Here is a 20,150-nt window from a genome sequence, read left to right on the forward strand (position 1 = left end):
GAACTACCACATTTTGCTATAAGTTTGATTGCATAATTGCTGTTAAGTGTTAATCGTCTGTTTGTTTATGTCTTTTATTTGATTTTTTCTGAACATTTCTGCTATATGCACATGAACTGACAGTCACCACTGATAAGCTACTACTAAATATTGTAGAAACTTAATTTTCTGTAAAGTTGCTTTGTAATGATTTGTATCGTAAAAAGCGCTATACAAATAAACTTGAATTGAATTGAATTGAACCTAAGCCGGCATGAAAATGAACAAAAAAAAAACAACCACTCTGTTGCAGGCCTGGACGGTGCTTGGGAGCGTTGTGGCGTTAAACAAAATGCCCCTTCACTCTGACGAGCAAATATAAACAAACCCCCCTGTTCTCCCCCCACTCACCATCATGAACAGCACTGTGACTGCAGTGGAGTCATTCAGGTTCCTGGGAACCACCATCTCTCAGGACCTGAAGTGGGACATTCACATTGACTCAAATGTGAAAAAGGCCCAGCAGAGGTTGTACTTCCTTCGCCAGCTGAGGAAATTCAACCTACAACAAGAGCTGCTGAAACAGTTCTGCTCCACCATCATTGAATCCATCCTCTGCACTTCAGTAACTGTCTGGTTCAGCTCAGCTTCTAAATCTGACCTCAGAAGACTACAGAGGGTAGTCCCGACTGCTGAGAGAATCATGTTACAACCCTCCCTTTTATTCAAGAACTGTACTTATCCAGAGTAAAAGGGCAGGCAAAATCACTCTGGACCCCTCACATCCAGCACACTTCCTCTTTGAACTGTTGCCATCTGGTCGACGATACAGAGCACTGAGCACCAGAACGACCAGACATAGGAACAGTGTCTTCCCTCAGGCAATCAATCTAATGAACACTTGATAATAACTGTGGAACACACTACACTATTTATATTTACATACACATACACTTATTTATCTAACACACATACTTAGTGTACCTTAATTTTTTTTGCACATAATATACCTGTACATACACAACTGCTCATTGTAATATATCTGCCATACAATTTTCAATTTGTATATTGTCATTTCTTACTTACTTACTTGTATTTTTTGTATTTTTTATTCTTAATTATGTGTTTTTTGTTCTGTCACTGTCATTCTGTTGCACTGCGGAGCTTCTGTCACGAAAACAAATTCCTCGTATGTGTGAACATACCTGGCAATAAAGCTCATTCTGATTCTGATTCTGATTCTTACGAACCGTAGCAATGCTTCAATGTTACTCAGTCCGAGTGATCCGCGAGGAGCAGAAGAGAACGGAGCTGATGAGAAGATAGATGAGAATGCTTCTCCAACATTGTCAGCAGAAACAATGTTCATCTCAGGAACATGACTAGATGAGGAAATCTAGTAAATGGTCCAAGGGCCTCAAACTCTGGTTAATGATCCATCCTCCCGGGATGAACAACGCAGCCCACAACAAAACCGAGAGCAACTTGACTCATTAAACGCACATATGATGTACAATCTCGACAGTTTCTCGATACTTCAGTGCTTAAAATGTGACGAGAGAAAAAATACACTTTAAACAAAAGCATAATTAAAAGAAACAGCAAGCAACACTCAGCATGCATATCTCAGCGGATTCTTTTTTTCTTCTCCCGTGATCGTCAAAAAAAAAAAAAAAAAAAAAACAAAAAAAATTACCACTAAACAACAAGAACAAACTTCCCACTAATCACATTTTCCTCTCAGAAGATAGGCATGTTACAACACAAATCAGGCTTCGAGCAGAACACAGGTTAACACATCAAGTTAGATAGACATGGTTTGGAGCCACGTTTTCGCTGTGTCCATTTCACCCAAACTATATCAATCTCAGAACTTTATTTAAAGAAAGAGAAAAAAAATAATGTTATTAATATTGTGAGCCACAATATTGTTTGCAACATTTTACCAGGGCTACATTTAAAAGACCAATCAGTTAAAGTCCTCTTCACAACACACCAGTATCGTCCTTGATCAGTTGTTCTCAGGTCAGTGATGGTGACGGTGAAAACTCTGGCCATCTTGTCATCAGTCAGAGAGAACCTCTCGTCTTCAGCTGGAGATCCTGATTTAACCACAATGTTTTTACATCCAAAGATGCACTCTCCTTTACATAAAAAAAACATTGAATTTGATTCATATCCAGCTTCATATCTGCTTCTGATGTCACTGGTTTCTGGAGCACCAACAACAGCTGAAACAGAAATATCATTATACAGAGCTGTTATGTGTGAGCAAGAGATATCAGAACTGAATAATAATGTACAAATATAACCATCAAATCATCATGCAGTGATAAAAAAAAATGAAAACTTCAAACTCTGTTCAAAAGACCTCAGATTCGTCTTGAACTCACCTGTAGAGATGCTGTAAAAGATGAGCAGAACGACACACATGCTGAACATTTTACTGAAATATCAGACCAAATTCTGTGACAAAGGTTACAGTCTTTCTTCTCCGTACTGAGTGAAGAAATGCAGCATCATATTTCCTTCCCCTTTCTGTCTCTCTAACCTCATCCAGCTTTACACATCTTCACAATGACACCGATCTAAACAGTGCCTTCTGTCCATTTATTATACAGACCTACACAGCACAGTACTTGCATTCATGAGTGTATATTTGATCAAATTCAAGATTTTAGCTTCCAGTTTCAGTACTTATAGTCCATTTTAGGTTACAACATTAGGTCTCGTCAATAATGGTCAATCATCACTCAATTAATCACTTAATTATCTCATTAACTTTAACTCTGATTCAGTGTTAATTTAACACTCCTATTTTAACACTTTCACACTCTTGAGTGTGGTCTCACATGTACTCCCAGCAGAGTTAATTTCACTCTGGATTTTTTGCTGTGTGGTATTACTGGTTATAATGGGACTTGTATTGGGTTTAATGGAAACTGTAATGGCCTCTGTGAGTCTCTACAGGTAATTTGTCAAGTTTTATTAGTGGCTTGTTAAAATCATTACATCCTAATAGAACATCTCCTGAAACACACTGCAGGAAAACATTTCGTAATGGTTTTTAATGGTAAATAGTTGATGGTTTGTAATGTTTGTAAGGGTATTTGTAGAGTAAACCCTTATAATTTCTGTGATGGTTTCTGTTTATTTCAGCAGGGCCATTAGTTTGGAGCTGATTTCAGGCCCTGTTCACACCTGCCATTAAGATGTTTTCATTGATCCGAGCACAAGTAACCTGTGCTTAATACAGACCTGTACAATACACCTGTGACAACGGTGTCTAAAACGTTTTAAGCTTATCCAAACTTATACACAAGCTTATCCACAAAATATTTACATTTTATTTAACTGCAATTGAGATTTACTAAGAATAATTTACAAAGAATACTTAAGTTCACTTTTCTTGTTAGTAAATTTACACAGTTTTTAAAATACTGATAAAAAGTCAGAAAAGTCTGTCAACATAGTGATTCATTAAAAATATGTAGCATGCACCAGTTTTTTTTTTTTTTTTTTTTTTTCACACTCGGAGCGTCAGTGCAGATGTCTGTTGAAGAAGTTTTTACAGTCTTTTATTATTTATGTTTGATCACTGAATATATTAGGCCGTCGTTAGTCTCAATGTTTTGTGGATGTGTTGCTGTTGAGTAGATCAGTTCTGTTCTGTTGTCTGTTGTTGGTTCAGGCGGCTTCATATTGGCATAAAAATCACAGTCTGTATCCGTCACCTGATTGGTCGAGCGGGCGTGATGGGGATTTGAATCAGACTGCTGATTGGTTACTGTAGCATAAACAGCAGAGACTTGTGGGCGGGAGTTGAGGTGTGATGCAGGCGTCTGATTGGATGAAGATGTTGCAGTGATGACATCAGATGATCCAGGGTCACTGTTTGCAATCTCATACATGTGGACACTCTGAAAAACAACATATACATCAATAATTTACAAGTTTATATAGATAATACTGATAATTATTTCTGATCTTCTACAGGTTTGATCCCCCACCTCTGTATTGTGCTGCAGAAATAAAGCTGAAGGGACCATGAAAAGAGAGAAAAGACAAAGTCAAATAAACTCAAACACTCAAAAAAGCACTTTATAATCACAAATAAACTGTTACCTGTCCCAGATTTCCTCTTCATCTTTTTCAGGATGAGGAACATTCCAGAACACAGAACCAGCAGAACCGAACCCAGACCGCCAGCGACAGAAGACCGACCTGAACACAACATTAAAAGAACAACTGTCAAATGAACAATAGTTGATATAAATCATATTGGTTATTGTGCTATTTAGATTACAATATTGGAAATGTGTTGCTGTTACAGTATATTGTGTAACCGAAGTGAAACCACGATGGTGAACCTCAGTACTTCAGAGAAAAACGCTTCTGTCTACAGCTGATATGGAACCAGATTAACCACATGACATCTGATGTGTGCATCACTTTGATCAGGTTCAGCATGAGCTACAAGAGTTAAAATATCTCATTCTATGTAATCATTGAAGACACTGTTGCATCATGGGTAGTGTAGTTTGTGTGCTTACTAGTGTTTAGCTGATCGAGTTGAACAGCAGTACTTCCTGTTCTTGTTGTTTCTCTCTGTCAGTGACAGAGAGAAAAACATCACTGATCATCAGTGCTGCTCATGAACACGCAGACATGAAGCACTACATGTACACACACAAACCGCTCACATCATCTTGTGAATATGAACAGAAGTTGTATTTTCTATTGAAGACACTTTCTTATCCAAAGCAACTTAAAGTACATTATAACACCAAGGAAGCAAATATCTGGAGACTGGATCTTCAGTCGTCAACACAGACGTGGATTTCAGACCCTGCATGTACAGTAAGACATTAAACACTCATCTAATCTCAAAAGAGTCATCTAATAGATGTATTCAAGTACTGTATATTTATAAGCACACTATTTAAACAGTAAAGAATCAGGAGTCATATGCAGTGGCAGACAGATGAACTGACCTGCTGATTTGTGCTGATCTGTGCTTGTTTCTTTTCTTTCTGTGATTGTGATGCTGCTGGATCGTGGATTTGTCTCTGTTGTGCTGAAATATGACGGTGTGTTTGAAAAAGAGCTGATAGTTGAAACCTCTGTGGTCTTCTTATCTGAAGAGGAAAGATCAACTTAATGATACTGATTCAGATGAATTCACACTGATTTTGATATCAACACATAATCTTTCATGTAATCTCTGGGTAGATGTATTTTATACTGAAGACACTAAAGTCTAAGCAGACAATCAGCTCAACAGTATATGAGTCGACTTACAAGATTTACTGACTTGGTCACTCACTTACACTTTCTACACCATCGAATAAAATGAATAACTTACCCTCTGTAACCTGCAACATAATCTCTGAATAGACATCCTTTAAAGTCCTCTCCACACCACACCAGTATCGTCCTGTATCCTCTGTTCTCAGGTCAGTGATGGTGATGGTAAAAACTCTGGTCCTCTTGTCGTCAGTCAGAGAGAATCTCTCGTCTTTAGCTGGAGATCCTGATTTAACCACGATGTTTTTATTTCCAAACTTACACTTGCCTTTACAAAAATACTTTGGATTTGATTCATATCCAGATTTATATCTGCATCTGATGTCAACTCTCTCTCCTCTGTGTCCTCTGACTGTTTCTGGAGCACCACCAACAGCTGAAACAGAAATATCATTATACAGAGCTGTTATGTGTGAGCAAGAGATATCAGAACTAAATAATAATGTACAAACTATGTACAAAAGACCTCGGAGTCATCTTGAACTCACCTGTAGAGATGCTGGAAAAGACGAGCAGAACGACACACATGCTGAACATTTTACTGAAATATCAGACCAAATTCTGTGACAAAGGTTACAGTCTTTCTCTTCCGTGTTGAGCGAGAAAATGCAGAATTGTACTTCCTTCCCCTTTCTCTTTCTGTAACCACATTCACCTTCACATGACATCTTCACAATGACACTGACCTTCTGTCCATTTATTATACAGACCTACACAGCACAGTACTTGCATTCATGAGTGTATATTTGATCAAATTCAAGATTTTAGCGTCCGTCACTGCTCTCAGATTCATTAGGTTAATCTGTTATATTGTGTAACCGAAGTGAAACCGTGATGGTGAACCTCGATACTTCAGAGAAAAACGCTTCTGTCTACAGCTGATGTGAAACCAGATTAACCACATGACATCTGATGTGTGCATCACTTTGATCAGGTTCACCATGAACTACAAGAGTTAAAATATCTAACTGAAGACACTGTTGCATCATGGGTAGTGTAGTTTGTGTGCTTACTAGTGTTTAGCTGATGAGTTGAACAGCAGTACTTCCTGTTCTGGTTGTTTCTCTCTGTTTTTGACCAGTGACAGAGAGACAAACTATTAAATGTGAATGTGCTGCTCAATGAGCACCATGAACACACAAACCACTCATCTTATTTTGTGAATATGAACAGAAGTTGTATTTTCTATTAAAGACACATTCTTATCCAAAGTAACTTAAAGGACATTATAAATAAATGAATAAATATATATATAACCTATATACACACACTTGCGGTCTTGGCCCACTGATCTATATATGACTGGATCGCTCACCGCGTTCTAAACCATAGACATATAAATACCTAGACACCCCATTGGCCACTTTGAGCCGTTGCTGCGATACGTCAACACGTCCGCCATGTTTGTGAGGGCAAGACTGCATTAAAAATAAATGGAAGTAAACGGGGGAGCTGCGTTTTTTTCTGGATAAAAACACGATATTGTTTGCATTTATCAACCAATTTCAGAGGTTTGTCATCTACATGCAGTTAAAAATAACTCTGCCTCCAGTTACTTAGTTAGGTTTGGAAAATTATTAATTTCGTAAGAAATTGTGAAAGCTCACACTTGTCAATTTAGCTGATTTTTTCGGTTTACAATTCTAATGTTAATGTAGTATAACTGTGACATATACATGTAATGTAAGTTGAATGTACATTAAATGAATTTAAGTTGTTTTATTGCTTTCTCTGTGTTCAACCCCAACATTTTAGTTTTTCTTGTGCTTCAGGTCAGAACACAGCTCATTCCCTTTGAAATACTGGAAGAAAATCGAAATAATACATCTTTAAACACTAATAATTTACCATCATTAAGAAAATTGAATACAACCAGCGAATACAAATAAAAAAGTGACACAATGGTAGTTTGCTTTTTATTTTATACTCTATACAGATAAACTCCACAACAAACAATAACACATGCAACTGATGAGCCTTTATGGATCCAGTAAAACTTACAGTTAAAGTGGTAAAATATTATATGTATCATTACATTATTCAAGTAAGCTCCAAGCCAGTACCTGCATTTAAAGTTGGAATCAGTGCACAGTAAAAAAAAAAGTTGGATACAGTGCACAGTAAAAATATAGTAAAAGTGATATGCAATATTAAAAAATATATGTTGTACAACTTGTAGTAAAGTGAATAATATAAAAAGCGAGTACAACAATACAATAACATAAGTGATATAAAAAAACAAAAAAATAAAAAAAAATATATATAATACCATAATAAATAAATGAATAACAATAGATGAATAATAGCAAGAAGAATATGTAATATCAAGGGTGGAATAATACAGAATAGACAAAAATGAAGAATAAATTATGAAGTAAAATAAATAATTGTGAAATGTAGTTTTATAATAGTATATGTGTAATAATTATTAAACAAATTAAGACAACTAATGACACAACACAAAAAATTGTGGAGGTGAATTCCAAATTGTGTTTATTTAATGAGCTCCTTAAGTATAATATATACATGTACACACACACACACACACACACACATATATACAAAATCCTCTGAATCAATCTCAGCTCAAGATACACATTTTATTTCAGTTTTCAGTTCTAGCTTTCTCTGGGAATAGAAGGGTTTAGTTGTGATGACAAAACCTGACTAATAAAGACTAATTCTACACTGCTTCCCTCAAGATTTTCCTATATTTTATTTAATTAATGAGTAAAATAATGTAAACAACTTGATGATGCTTGACTTTTTGTTCTACAATGCAAATTACACACACCCGTGCAGAAAATACAAATTCTGAAACAGTTGTTTATTTTTCCATATATGTTAATACATAGGAATGTTTGGGGTGTGAGTGTGTGCAGTTTACGCTGCATAACAATATGTCAAAGTATAGTTATGTTTATCACAGACCAGAATATGAGATGCTCCCCATCAAAAAAAAAAATGTTTGATTAATCAAAATTAATAATCATTATTACAACATCAAGGGCAATAATAAACAATGATTTTGTCATGATATTGCATTTTGACTCACTGTGAGTTCCTGTTTTTCATTTCTAGGCTATTTACATTACATTGCAGTTTTTGTGTAAAGACACATACAATTCATGATCAGCATTAAACAGCCTGTGTAAATCATTTTAAATGCAGTCTATAGTGTTGTGATTGACTGAAGATACTGGTTATATTTAAATAATAATAATTAATAATTCCTTACAATTATATAGCGCTTTTCTGGGCACTCAAAGTGCTTTACATAGAAGGGGGAATCTCCTCGTCCTCCACCAGTGTGCAGCATCCACCTCCACATATTTGACAAAAAAGACAGAAACATTTAATAAGGTAATTATATTAATTATATTGTTATAAAACATTAACCTTACAAAGGTAAAAAAAAATAATAATAATAATAATGCTCCTGGCAGTCTATTCCAGGGAGAGAGAGAGAGAGAGAGAGAGAGAGAGGGAGGTTTGAATATGACCAGGGTCATTCTGGCCATTCATTCAGGGCTGTTCTGGGTTTTAACTAAAACAAAAACAACATTAGGCTGTGGAAGTATAGCCTTGTCTCTTGGAAATGCAGAGAACAGCTTTCCTTGTCCTGTTTACAACTGGCTAAAAAGGAAATATATATATATACATAAAAATATATAAGTATATATATATATATATATATATATATATATATATATATATATATATAATCAAGTGATGATAAACTTACTCTTTGTAAATAAATAACGTTAGTGAAATTAAAGAGAGATGCTTTAGCTCCATCCCTAATCCTGGCTTATAACTCAATTTAGTTTATGATATAAACTACAATATAAGTTAAAACTTAATAAGAATTCATTTAAACTTTGATTTCTTATAATGTATCAGCTTTCACAGCAAACTAGCGATATCGCTGTTAATAGTATGACACTGGTGGCTAATTAAACCGATGAAATGAGGCGTCTAGGTATTTATATGTCTTTAGCTGTGTCCCCAAAGTTGAGTGTACACACTTCGAAGACCAGGCTTACGAAGTGCGTGAGATGCTCCGCCTTCACAGGATTTCCTAATTCTGCCACCAGGTGTTTCCGATTACTGCTCTGTCGCATAGCAACGGTGATAGAAGAGCGCTGACGAGAGGACAGTCCTGCCAGGACAGGAGGAGCCAGAACTGCTCGTTTTTGTTTTTATGATTTACTCATAATGGAGGAGACGGTGATGAACCTCAGGCTTAGCCAAGACCGAGGCCAGGTAAACTACACTGGTTTGCTGCGATCTTTGTCGGATTCCAACTTTAAATGCAGGTACTGGCTACAAAATACACACACACATAGCAGTTCAAATGCTGACTGATATCTTACAAAGTTGCAATTTTATATAGTTTATTGTGTTGACCATGGTGATCACATGTTGAGAGGTTAGCAAAAATAAAACTGTAAATAAAAAATAGAGCAAAGTACAGCTCAATGTTCTTTTGGCAGCTGTCACAGCTGAACAGTGCTCTGTTTGACCGGTCCGAGTCCTTCAGATGCAGCCTTTCATATAGTTAGAAAAATGTGTTAATATTCTGACAAAATATTGATACTTTCATTTTCAAAATGATCAGAGGCGGACTGGAAGGAAGTACATTTTTAAAGTATTCTCGAACAAATATGAAATACTAAGTTTTCTTCTTTTTTTCTCTCTCACAGACAGCAACACTAAAAATATGGTATTTTACAACATGATGCATTGTTGTAGATTAAACTACCCAACAGTGTATTTAGTAGGCAACTTTAAATTTAATAACATTGAACATATTCAGAAGTAAAATGCAACGTACAAAGTAGTGCAGAAGTAATATTAATGCAAAACCATCCTGATGAATTATTTTTTCAGAACAATACTGTATAACTTTACTCTCAATACCTGAAGTATATTAGAGTATGCAAGATAATACTTTTACTTAAAAGATAGTTCAGCCGAAAATAAAAAAAATTGTGTAATCATTTACTCACCCTTCAGTTGCTCCAGGTTTGTAATTTTATTTTTTGGATGAACTATCCCTTCAGCTAAGGTTTTAAATATGAGTAGTAGTTTTTCCCCCAATATGGTATTGGTAGTTACTAAAAGTAGTTTACTAAAGTATCTTAACATTTATTCTACTAATTACTTTGTAATAGCTCTATACAGTTTCTCTTTTCCTTCTTTCCCTAAATCAGACCAGACCCCTGTACTGCAGGATAAAGCTGAATGTGGCAGCGCTGGACAGGTGTTTAATGGTTTTGTTCTGAGCAGGGAGACCCTGACTGAGCTACTGGATCTACTGAGAAGTGAATGGCAACAGTGATGGTGTGCCACGATCCAGAGCCTGGTGTTTCTCTCCTGTCTGCCAGCGGTACATCATACAGATGGTCTCCAGAGTGTTTGACTTGTCCCTCGTTCCACTGTCACTGCACTGTCCTCCGAGTCTCTGAGGAGGTGCTGGCCATTCACCAAGAGATTCACCTCCTGAAGACCCCAGAACACATGGAGGCAGGGCAGGGCTCAAACTGATGTTGTTTTTCTGTTTTTCTAATGTTAAACCTAAGCTATGTTGTAAATAGTTGTAAAAAGTACTTTCAGTAATGTATTGAACTTTTTTGATTTAATGTTTAAAAAATTTATTTACAAGACAAAAAAATAAACGTATAGAAGAATGTTTTCTCTTTTTTTAGAGAAGGATTAATAAATAATTTATTGTCTCTCCATTCTCTCCATGCTCTCCAGTGCTCTTCTCTCCTCTGTCTCTCTCTGGAGTTTGATGTCCTCTCTGAGCAGCTCCACCAGCTTCCACTCGCTCCCTCACCTGTCCCGGGACACTCACTCCCTCACCTGTCCCGGGACACACGCTCCCTCACCTGTCCCGGGACACTCGCTCCCTCACCTGTCCCAGGACACTCGCTCCCTCACCTGTCCCGGGACACACACTCCCTCACCTGTCCCGGGACACTCACTCGCTCCCTCGCCTGTCCCAGGACACTCACTCCCTCACCTGTCCCGGGACACTCACTCGCTCCCTCGCCTGTCCCAGGACACACGCTCCCTTGCCTGTCCCAGGACACACACTCCCTCACCTGTCCCGGGACACTCACTCCCTCACCTGTCCCGGGACACTCACACGCTCCCTTGCCTGTCCCAGGACACACACTCCCTCACCTGTCCCGGGACACACACTCCCTCACCTGTCCCGGGACACTCACTCGCTCACTCGCCTGTCCCAGGACACTCACTCCCTCACCTGTCCCGGGACACTCACTCGCTCCCTCACCTGTCCCGGGACACACACTCCCTCACCTGTCCCGGGACACTCACTCGCTCCCTCACCTGTCCCGGGACACACACTCCCTCACCTGTCCCGGGACACACACTCCCTCACCTGTCCCAGGACACTCACTCCCTCACCTGTCCCGGGACACTCACTCGCTCCCTCACCTGTCCCGGGACACACACTCCCTCACCTGTCCCGGGACACTCACTCGCTCCCTCGCCTGTCCCAGGACACTCACTCCCTCACCTGTCCAGGGACACTCGCTCCCTCACCTGTCCAGGGACACTCGCTCCCTCACCTGTCCCAGGACACTTGCAATCCTAAATCAGAGCAAATAAACCATGCCTGATAACAACAGCAGCACAATGCATTTCAGCAAAAATGTGTCTATTAACTTGCTTACATTGTATTTTTTAAGTCTTTCCCCAGCAGGCTCATTTTCTCCTGAACAGTACTAAAACAAGACAAAATGCAAACACTTTTCACTCACATTAACACTTTCGCTAGGTAGCCTATTTGAGTAAATGAAAACACAATACTTACATTTCAGTGTGAATTCCTCCACAGAACTCAAAACGAGAGCCCGTGGGATCACCTTTCACTTGTAAGATATGACAATATTATGATTATATTTGGGATAATCGTTAGTTACTTAGTGGATGTATGTACAATACAGGTCCTGTTACACAGGAACAGTGGGGCTATGACATAATAGTGTTACAAGACTGTTGTTGACCCAAAGATTTTTACAAGTTTGTTTACATAATCGCAGAATGTTTCTTTTGAACAATCTCACGATAGTCCAGAAAGGGAAATGTTCCCTTAATTTCCACACGCTTATTAATGATTATTATTATAAGTTATGATATTATTACACTAACTCAGATTTCAGGGTTTGTTGTGCGCCAGGCTCTGAAGAAGCTGTCCTGTGATGTCTGCCGTGCCAGCCTGGAGACAGACGCTACATCTGCCATCAAGGACCAGAGCTACCAGCTGCTGACTTTAAAACACAGTGGAGGTCTGGTGATGTCATCAGAAGACACAGTGAGGGTCGTCAGGGCAGCAGTGTGGGTCATTCGTCAGGCATCAGCAAGTACCAGACAATCACAGCCCCATCAAACTGCTAGAGGTCGTGTACATTGTACAGAAGAAGATAGGGCCAAAGGATGTGTTTGTGCTCGTGCTCAGGGAGCACATCGGCGAAACGCAGTATGGCACAGACAGCCACCACGCTGTTAACAGAAGTTGTTGTCCCTGTTTTTTAAGCTAAGGCTGCACCACATCGCTAAAATGACTAACCTTACCTTACAGAGCAACAACATGCGACAGAAGCTCAATAAAACCGTTCTTTTCAAAGGGCATTAGCCCGTCCTCCACAGTAGAGAGTATTACCTTTCAGTTGAGACCATGATTATGCTTCTACACCAAGAGGTTGCCGCACAGTAAGCCTTTTATTGTCAGTATGCATTTTGGGTAACCAAAAGTGCTATGGGGGGTTTCCATAGGGCATTTTACAAAACGCATGAGCATACCTAGGCAAATAAATGGTCTAAAGTAATCATATTTCATTCTATATTGATCTGCTTTTGCACACAGCTTCACAAGACCTGGTGCTTGGGCTCAGTTGTGTTTCTACAGTCATATCAAGTGACTTAGAGGGCTGAAATGTGGTCAATTGAGATGCTTGTTATCCGGCAGAAAGACAAAACAATATTCTATCCTCTATAACTCTGTGCCAGTACTTCACACAATTGTTCTGATTGTTTCCTAAGAAACTACAGGGTCTCAGCTTTCTAAAGAGGTCAGGCATTAGATGGTAGGCAAAAATAGCTGGGAACAGTGATCTCTGAAGAAGACACAGTGCAATGTAGAGGGGAAAAGCCTAGTAAATGGCCCAACCCTGAAGAAGTTAAAATAAACGTAATAATTCAAATTATTTTATTATAATAGTAATATTCATATTATAAAAGTGTATCTATCTATCTATCTATCTATCTATATATATATATATATATATATATATATATATATATATATATATATAAATATAATGTTGCCATTCTGTACACTGAGTTTTAGTTGCCTACAGTATATATTGATTTAACAAATACCTTGCGCGTGTGTATATTCATTGCACCTATCTGTTCTGCTCAATGTTATTTTAATATGGAAGTCATTGGTTATAATCATTCATAAGTATGCAGTGTCATAAGTACATCTCTGACGTTTATAACAAACCAAACAGTTTGAAAATTGGTAGAAAATTTAGCAAGTTATGGTTATTTAAAAAGTACATGCACCATTAAAACACAGTTTTTGCTCTAACCTCATCCAGCTTTACACACCTTCACAATGACACCGATCTAAACAACACACTACTTACATGTCATTTCTATCAAAATTGAGATTTTAGCTTCTGTAACTGGTCTCAGTTTAAGTTAACCTTCAATAGATTTGTTCATTTTTCACCACAAGTTTCCAGCAGATTTCAGTCAAATGTGCGTCATCTAGTTGTTGATCATTTCTTACATAATAAGAGTCACAGGTGTGTGTGGAGCTGTGTATTATCACACATCACCTGTAGAGGGCGTGATGAAGCTCAGCTCTCTGAACTGCTCGCTTAGGGTGAACAAAATACTAATTTACATTTTTATTGGACTTCTTGAACTGTGGATGTGTACTCTTTACAAAGAATCACACCATTTTCACATCATTTTTATTTTCACAAGTTTGCATCATGTTTTATTTTTAGTAACCTTTTTGTTAGTAACATTATACAGTTTATAAAATACTAATACAAACTCAGAAAACTGTCAAGATATTAATTCATTAAAAATATGTTGCTTGTACCACCATTTTTTTTTTCACTTTGCGCATCAGTGCACATGTCAGAAGTTTTTACAGTGTTTTATTATTCATGTTTGATCACTGAATATATCGAGCCGTCGTTAGTCTCGATGTTTTGTGGATGTGTTGCTGTTGAGTAGATCAGTTCTGTTGTTGTTGGTTCAGGCGGCTTCATATTGGCATAATAATCACAGTCTGTATCCGTCAGCTGATTGGTCAAGTGGGCGTGATGGGGATTTGAATCAGACTGAGGATTGGTTACTGTAGCATAAACAGCAGAGACTTGTGGGCGGGAGTTGAGGTGTGATGCAGGCGTCTGATTGGATGGAGATGCTGTGGTGATGACATCACTGTTTGGAATCTCCTCATACATAAGCTCAGGCTGAAAAACAACAAAAATGATTTACTAGTGCATATAGATAGTATTCACTGCTCATCGATAAAAAAATAATGTAACATGTTTTTCTGATCTTCTGCAGGTAAAGATCTGAACACCCACCTCTGTATTGTGCTGCACATTTTGCTGAAATAAAGCTGAAAGGTGCATGAAAAGAGAGAAAAGAATTAGTCAAACCTACTCAAAAAGGACTTTATAATCACAAATAAACTGTTACCTGTCCCAGATTTCCTCTTCCTCTTTTTCAGGATGAGGAATGTTCCAGAACACAGAACCAGAACCAGCAGAACCGAACCCAGACCACCAGCGACAGAAGACCGACCTGAACACAACATTAAACACAAAGCAACACAGTACTGATTCTGATTATACTGTTGAATAAATAATAATGATCTTACAATTTACATAAATGACTTTGATTATTGAAATATTCAACATGCTAAAATATTGGAAGTGTTGCTGTTAAATTGTGTAGCCGAAGGGAAACCGCGATAGTGAACCTCAGTCCTCTGAAAACTGTTGCAAACCAGATTAACCTTGAAATCTGATGTGTGCATCACTTTGATCAGATTCAGCATGAGCTAAAATGTGTCTCAACAAATGTTCAAAAGAATTGCTTTTCTCCAAAATATACCAAATAATAAAACTGGTACTGGGACTGTTGCATCGTGGGTAGTGTAGTTTGTGCACTCACTAGTGTTTGGCTGATTGAGTTGAACTGCAGTACTTCCTGTTATTGTTCTTGTCGTTTCACTTTCTGTTTGAGGTGTCACTGACAGAGAGAGAGAGAGAAAAAGTGAAATGTGAATTAATAATGATACTTTGTATAAATGTGTCTGTCAGATGCATGAATGCAGATGTTAAGATATCATGGAAAAACCCATGTAATGTAATTCTGTGTTCATATCCAAATAATTTAATTATGAAATGATTTTATTTTGAGCCGTTTACAGTCAGATAAGAATCTGAACTGTAGATCCACTGGCTGTAATAAAATTACATTTCAAGCATTCAGTTATTTGACATCTGAATCTATACAGCAGGTGTTGAGGCCACATGACATATTGGTTTATGTTTTACAGAAGATGAAGTGTTGATGAAATTTAGAGTTTGAGCAAGTTTGAGACATGAGCTGTCTGGTCAGAACTTGTTGAAAACATATCATTATGTTAATATGACCACTATCAGGAATGCAGCATTAAAGATGTGTTCAGTCAGAAGCTTTGATGCTCTGTGTTCAAGAGAATCAGATTAACTATTAATGATTTGATTGAAATTACGTCTTTTACAAAAATACATGTGTGTAAAGGTGTCTGAAGGTGAAGTGTGTGTGTGAGTGACTTAAATTATTTATGTAAAGATAGTGACTACACATTAGAAAAAGGGTTTTTTTTTGTTTGTTTTTTATTTTACAAAAATGCAAGAGTTTAAAGGGGCGGTATACTTCAAACGAAGTTCGTATTCGTTCTTCGTTTGGGGGCAAAAATAAGTTTGAAAAGGCTTTCCGACGACTCTCGCGCGTATCCCCTAAACACAACAACCATGAAATGAGGAAGTGTAGTCAATCTAGGTGTGAGACGGGCACCAATGGTCAGAATATTATAGACAAAATAATAATGATTAGCAGCAGTTCAGAGTCAAGTATCATGTCTCAAGTCACAACAGCAGCAGCAGTATGGTGTTACATTTATTTGAAACACATGTATTTGGTACTTGCTACCTTATATCTTTACTCTTCCTTTCATTCTTTTCATAGCTTTGGAAAACTTGTCTCGGATGTTTCTCTACGTCACATTTTGCATAACTCCGGGTCGTCGACAACAAGCTTCGTTGTATTTTCTTTCTAGGAATTAATGCTTTCTCTGAATCTTTAAAGTCTCTCCACGAGCCATCGTACAGGTGCAGATATATCTGTGCCAGAACAGCTATTCAACACATTGTACTTATTTTGCAAGTGATAGATGTTGTTCTCTTCCCTGACATCCGTTGAATGAGTTTTTTTTTTTTTTTGAATGAGAAAAAAAAAATTGCACCTCAAAAGAAGGTGGAGTTTCAGAACACACCAACTGACTGCGTAACCGCCACAGACCAATAGAAACTCAAAGGTGTTTAGGAGCCAAATGAACTCCCCCAGAAAGTTTGAAAACAAAAACAAAACAAATTTAGCTTCAGCCTGATGTTGTTCGAAATTACATCATATCAGTTCGTTCTTCGATTTCGTTTGAAGTATAACAGTGCCTTAAAGATGCCTGAGGTGTGTGTGTGTGTCTGTTGTGTATGTGTGTGTGTGTGTGTGTGTGTGTGTGTGTGTGTGTGTGTGTGTGTGTGTGTGTGTGTGTGTGTGTTCAGTACCTGTGCTGCTGTGGTCAGTGCTGGTGTGTGTGTGTGTGTGTGTGTGTGCGTGTGTGTGTGTGTGTGTGTGTGTGTGTGTCCAGTATCTGTGCTGCTGTGGTCAGTGCTGGTGTGGTGTGTACGAGTGAAGGGTGCTGGTTGAGATCTGGACAGGTTTTGTTTTCTGTGGTGCTGAGAAACAAGATCACATCATTAAAATCAAACAAACACATTAATAAACAACCATTAACTACAGCGTGAAGCATAAACTAGTGGATGAAAAAGACTGTTGCTGTGTGTTGAACATTAGGCACCTCTGATCACCTTCAGATGTTTTTATATTCTGTTCCCCACACACATCCACACATCTACACTCCACAACATCTCACACACACATTTCTCATATTCACACTGTAAATAATCTCTTCTTCTGATGATCGTCCAACAGAGAGAATCTGCCTTCAGACACTGATGACTCTCTTCTCTTCAGTCATTTTTAGTATAAGATTATTATCTCTGAAAGGTCCTTTATAGAAGTATTTGTAGGAGTTTTTCATATCCTTCAGCATAAGGACAAATCAGAAACACTTGTCCTCCCTCTGTTTCCTCTCACTATAATACACACACACACTGAACTGATCACATGCACACACACACACACACACACACACACACACACACACACACACAGCACACACACACACACACACACATCAGCTTTACCCACATACACTGCCAAAATAAGCCTTATTTTTAGACAAAACTTTTTATTTAACAATAAAATGTAAAAGAAAAAAAATTATAATAATAATTTTGAGCACTTACCCGTCAGTAGAAACCCAGAAATCATCAATGTGAACTTCATTTCTTCATCAGTTGAATTCAGAAAATTCAACATTCAAGTTCCTCAAATGACGTTCTTGAACTCAGATCTCCAGTAATACTGTGAATACTGCTCTCTTCTCTCAGTGTAGAGTACAGTTATATGTCTGTTGCTGATCTGACGTGATGAGAGCATCAAACACTAGCGCTGACGGACAGTATGTTAGTGTCTTCATGTGATGTTGAGGGTGTTATGTGTGAAAAATGACCAGGAAATTAACTGTGAACTCACAAACCACAACCTGTTTCCTCTGTTTCTGTTCTGCCTCTGCCTTCAAGTGTTTTTCTGTTTCCCTTTTGCTCTTTTCTGGCTACAAACACATACAGCAAAAAATAAATAAATAAATAAATAAATTAAGTATTATATATATTATTTGCAGAGGTGTAAAAAAGTACCTAAAAAAAACTATACTTGAGTAAAAGTACAGATACATACATACATACATACATGTGTGAGTGTGTGTGTGTGTGTGTGTGTGTGTGTGTGTGTGTGTGTGTGTGTGTGTGTGTGTGTGTGTGTGTGTGTGTGTGTGTGTATCTATCTGTACTTGTCAAACTGACTACAAACACCTCAGGAGACAGGAAGTGACATAAAAGTCCAAGACAAGGCACAGCGAACATGTAACAAAAACAAGAAAGAACTGATTTGTGAAGGGAACAATCACATTTATTTATAAACCCAAATAAATCTCAACACCTCAAAATCTAAATCAAAACAAAACACAACACAACTCAACAACAACAAAAACAAAACAAAACAAAACAAAACAAAACAAAACAAAACAAAACAATATCCTTCAAAAAGGTCTCCTCAGTATAACGGATATATAACATAATGCTGAGTAAAATTAAAAAGTAAAGCGCTCTTGCACAGGAAGTGCTGGTTTCAGCTTCATCACTGGCTGCAGTCATGTCCTCATCTCATATTTAAAACACATCCAATTCACAACTACTCGCTAAGTAACTCCTAATCACATAAAGCAGTCTCACTGACATATTTGGGTGAGTAAGGCCAAAACACACAAGATCTAGGGCTTTCAGTGTCCTGTAGTATATCACATCTTTTGTAGCAGAAGTAAACTGCTGCAGGAAAAGCTAGGTGCCACGTAATGTGTAACTGCAACACTCATTTCTAATGTAGTGGAGTGAAGTAGTTACACACACAACACACACACACATATATATATATATATATATATATATATATATATAGATTCCTGAAAATATTCTGAAGAGTTCAAGTGCCTTTAAAATTTTCTATTCATTGCCATTAAAGTGAAATCACTGAACCTACACACAGGAGACTGATAAAAATGGTAATTTTAGAATATAAATTCAAACAGGACTTACAGGCTTTTGCATCTGAATTCTTCATTTATACATTTAAAATATGTATTTCAAAATATAAAAATTGGCCAGAAATATGTTTGCTAAAATATCTTTTAAAACATATTTACATAAATATATTTTCATAATATATATAATTATTGCAGAGCGATACTGCAATATATAAAACATATAAAACATATTAAACATCATTAAATCATTATAAATCTTCTTTCAATTTCTAGTAAGACATCTACTTTTTTTTAAAAAAATGCAGGCTATTGAAATGTATTTTCTTGTCCCTAAAATACATTAAGGGATATATAATTGTGTGTGTGTGTGTGTGTGTGTGTGTGTGTGTGTGTGTATGCACATATATTGTCATATGAAAAATTACATTATAGAATGAAAAAAAAAAAAAAAAACATTGAACAAGTGTTTAGGTGGAGTAGCAGTGCTTGCTGGGGTTATTTTCTATGAACATTAATGAACCTCAAAAAGACCCGGACCCCGCCCTCCTTAGTTACTGTTGCTATGTCTGACAAGTCATGCTGCTCTCACACATCATGTTCTCATGCAGTGAAAAATACACCACCGAGCAAAGAAGAAACTGACAACACACCTCCAGACAAGACAGATTACTTCTGATATCAAGCAAAACTTTCACATTTTGTCTTTTTTTACAAAATTTAAGAAATTTAAACAATAAATACCCTTTTGTGGCTCTTTAATGTGTTGTGACAGATCAATGTACAAGCAGCACATGAACCTATCGTC

General features: G+C 37.4%; 1 protein-coding gene across 1 annotated transcript; it reads right to left on the minus strand.

Moving 5' to 3' along the window:
• Positions 1–2,950: 2,950 nt before the first annotated feature.
• On the minus strand, positions 2,951–6,066 carry LOC109111562 (CMRF35-like molecule 1). The gene is made up of 6 exons (XM_042717241.1): positions 5,775–6,066; positions 5,345–5,662; positions 4,974–5,117; positions 4,105–4,203; positions 3,990–4,015; positions 2,951–3,899 (listed from the first exon to the last, which is right to left on the minus strand). The coding sequence occupies exons 1-6, from the start codon at positions 5,821–5,823 to the stop codon at positions 3,561–3,563; spliced, it is 975 nt and encodes a 324-aa protein (XP_042573175.1). The 5' UTR covers positions 5,824–6,066; the 3' UTR covers positions 2,951–3,560.
• Between the last annotated feature and the right edge of the window lie 14,084 nt (positions 6,067–20,150).

Source organism: Cyprinus carpio, chromosome B1, assembly GCF_018340385.1.
Source record: "Cyprinus carpio isolate SPL01 chromosome B1, ASM1834038v1, whole genome shotgun sequence".
Classification (NCBI taxonomy): Eukaryota; Metazoa; Chordata; class Actinopteri; order Cypriniformes; family Cyprinidae; genus Cyprinus; species Cyprinus carpio.

Excerpts from the sequence above, each read along its gene's own strand:
- LOC109111562 (XM_042717241.1), bottom strand. The coding sequence starts at position 5,823 with ATGTTCAGCATGTGTGTCGTTCTGCTCGTCTTTTCCAGCATCTCTACA. Across the intron at positions 5,663-5,774 it reads CTTTTCCAGCATCTCTACAG|CTGTTGGTGGTGCTCCAGAA; the intron begins GTGAGTTCAAGA and ends TTTCTGTTTCAG. Across the intron at positions 5,118-5,344 it reads TATGTTGCAGGTTACAGAGG|ATAAGAAGACCACAGAGGTT; the intron begins GTAAGTTATTCA and ends TTTCCTCTTCAG.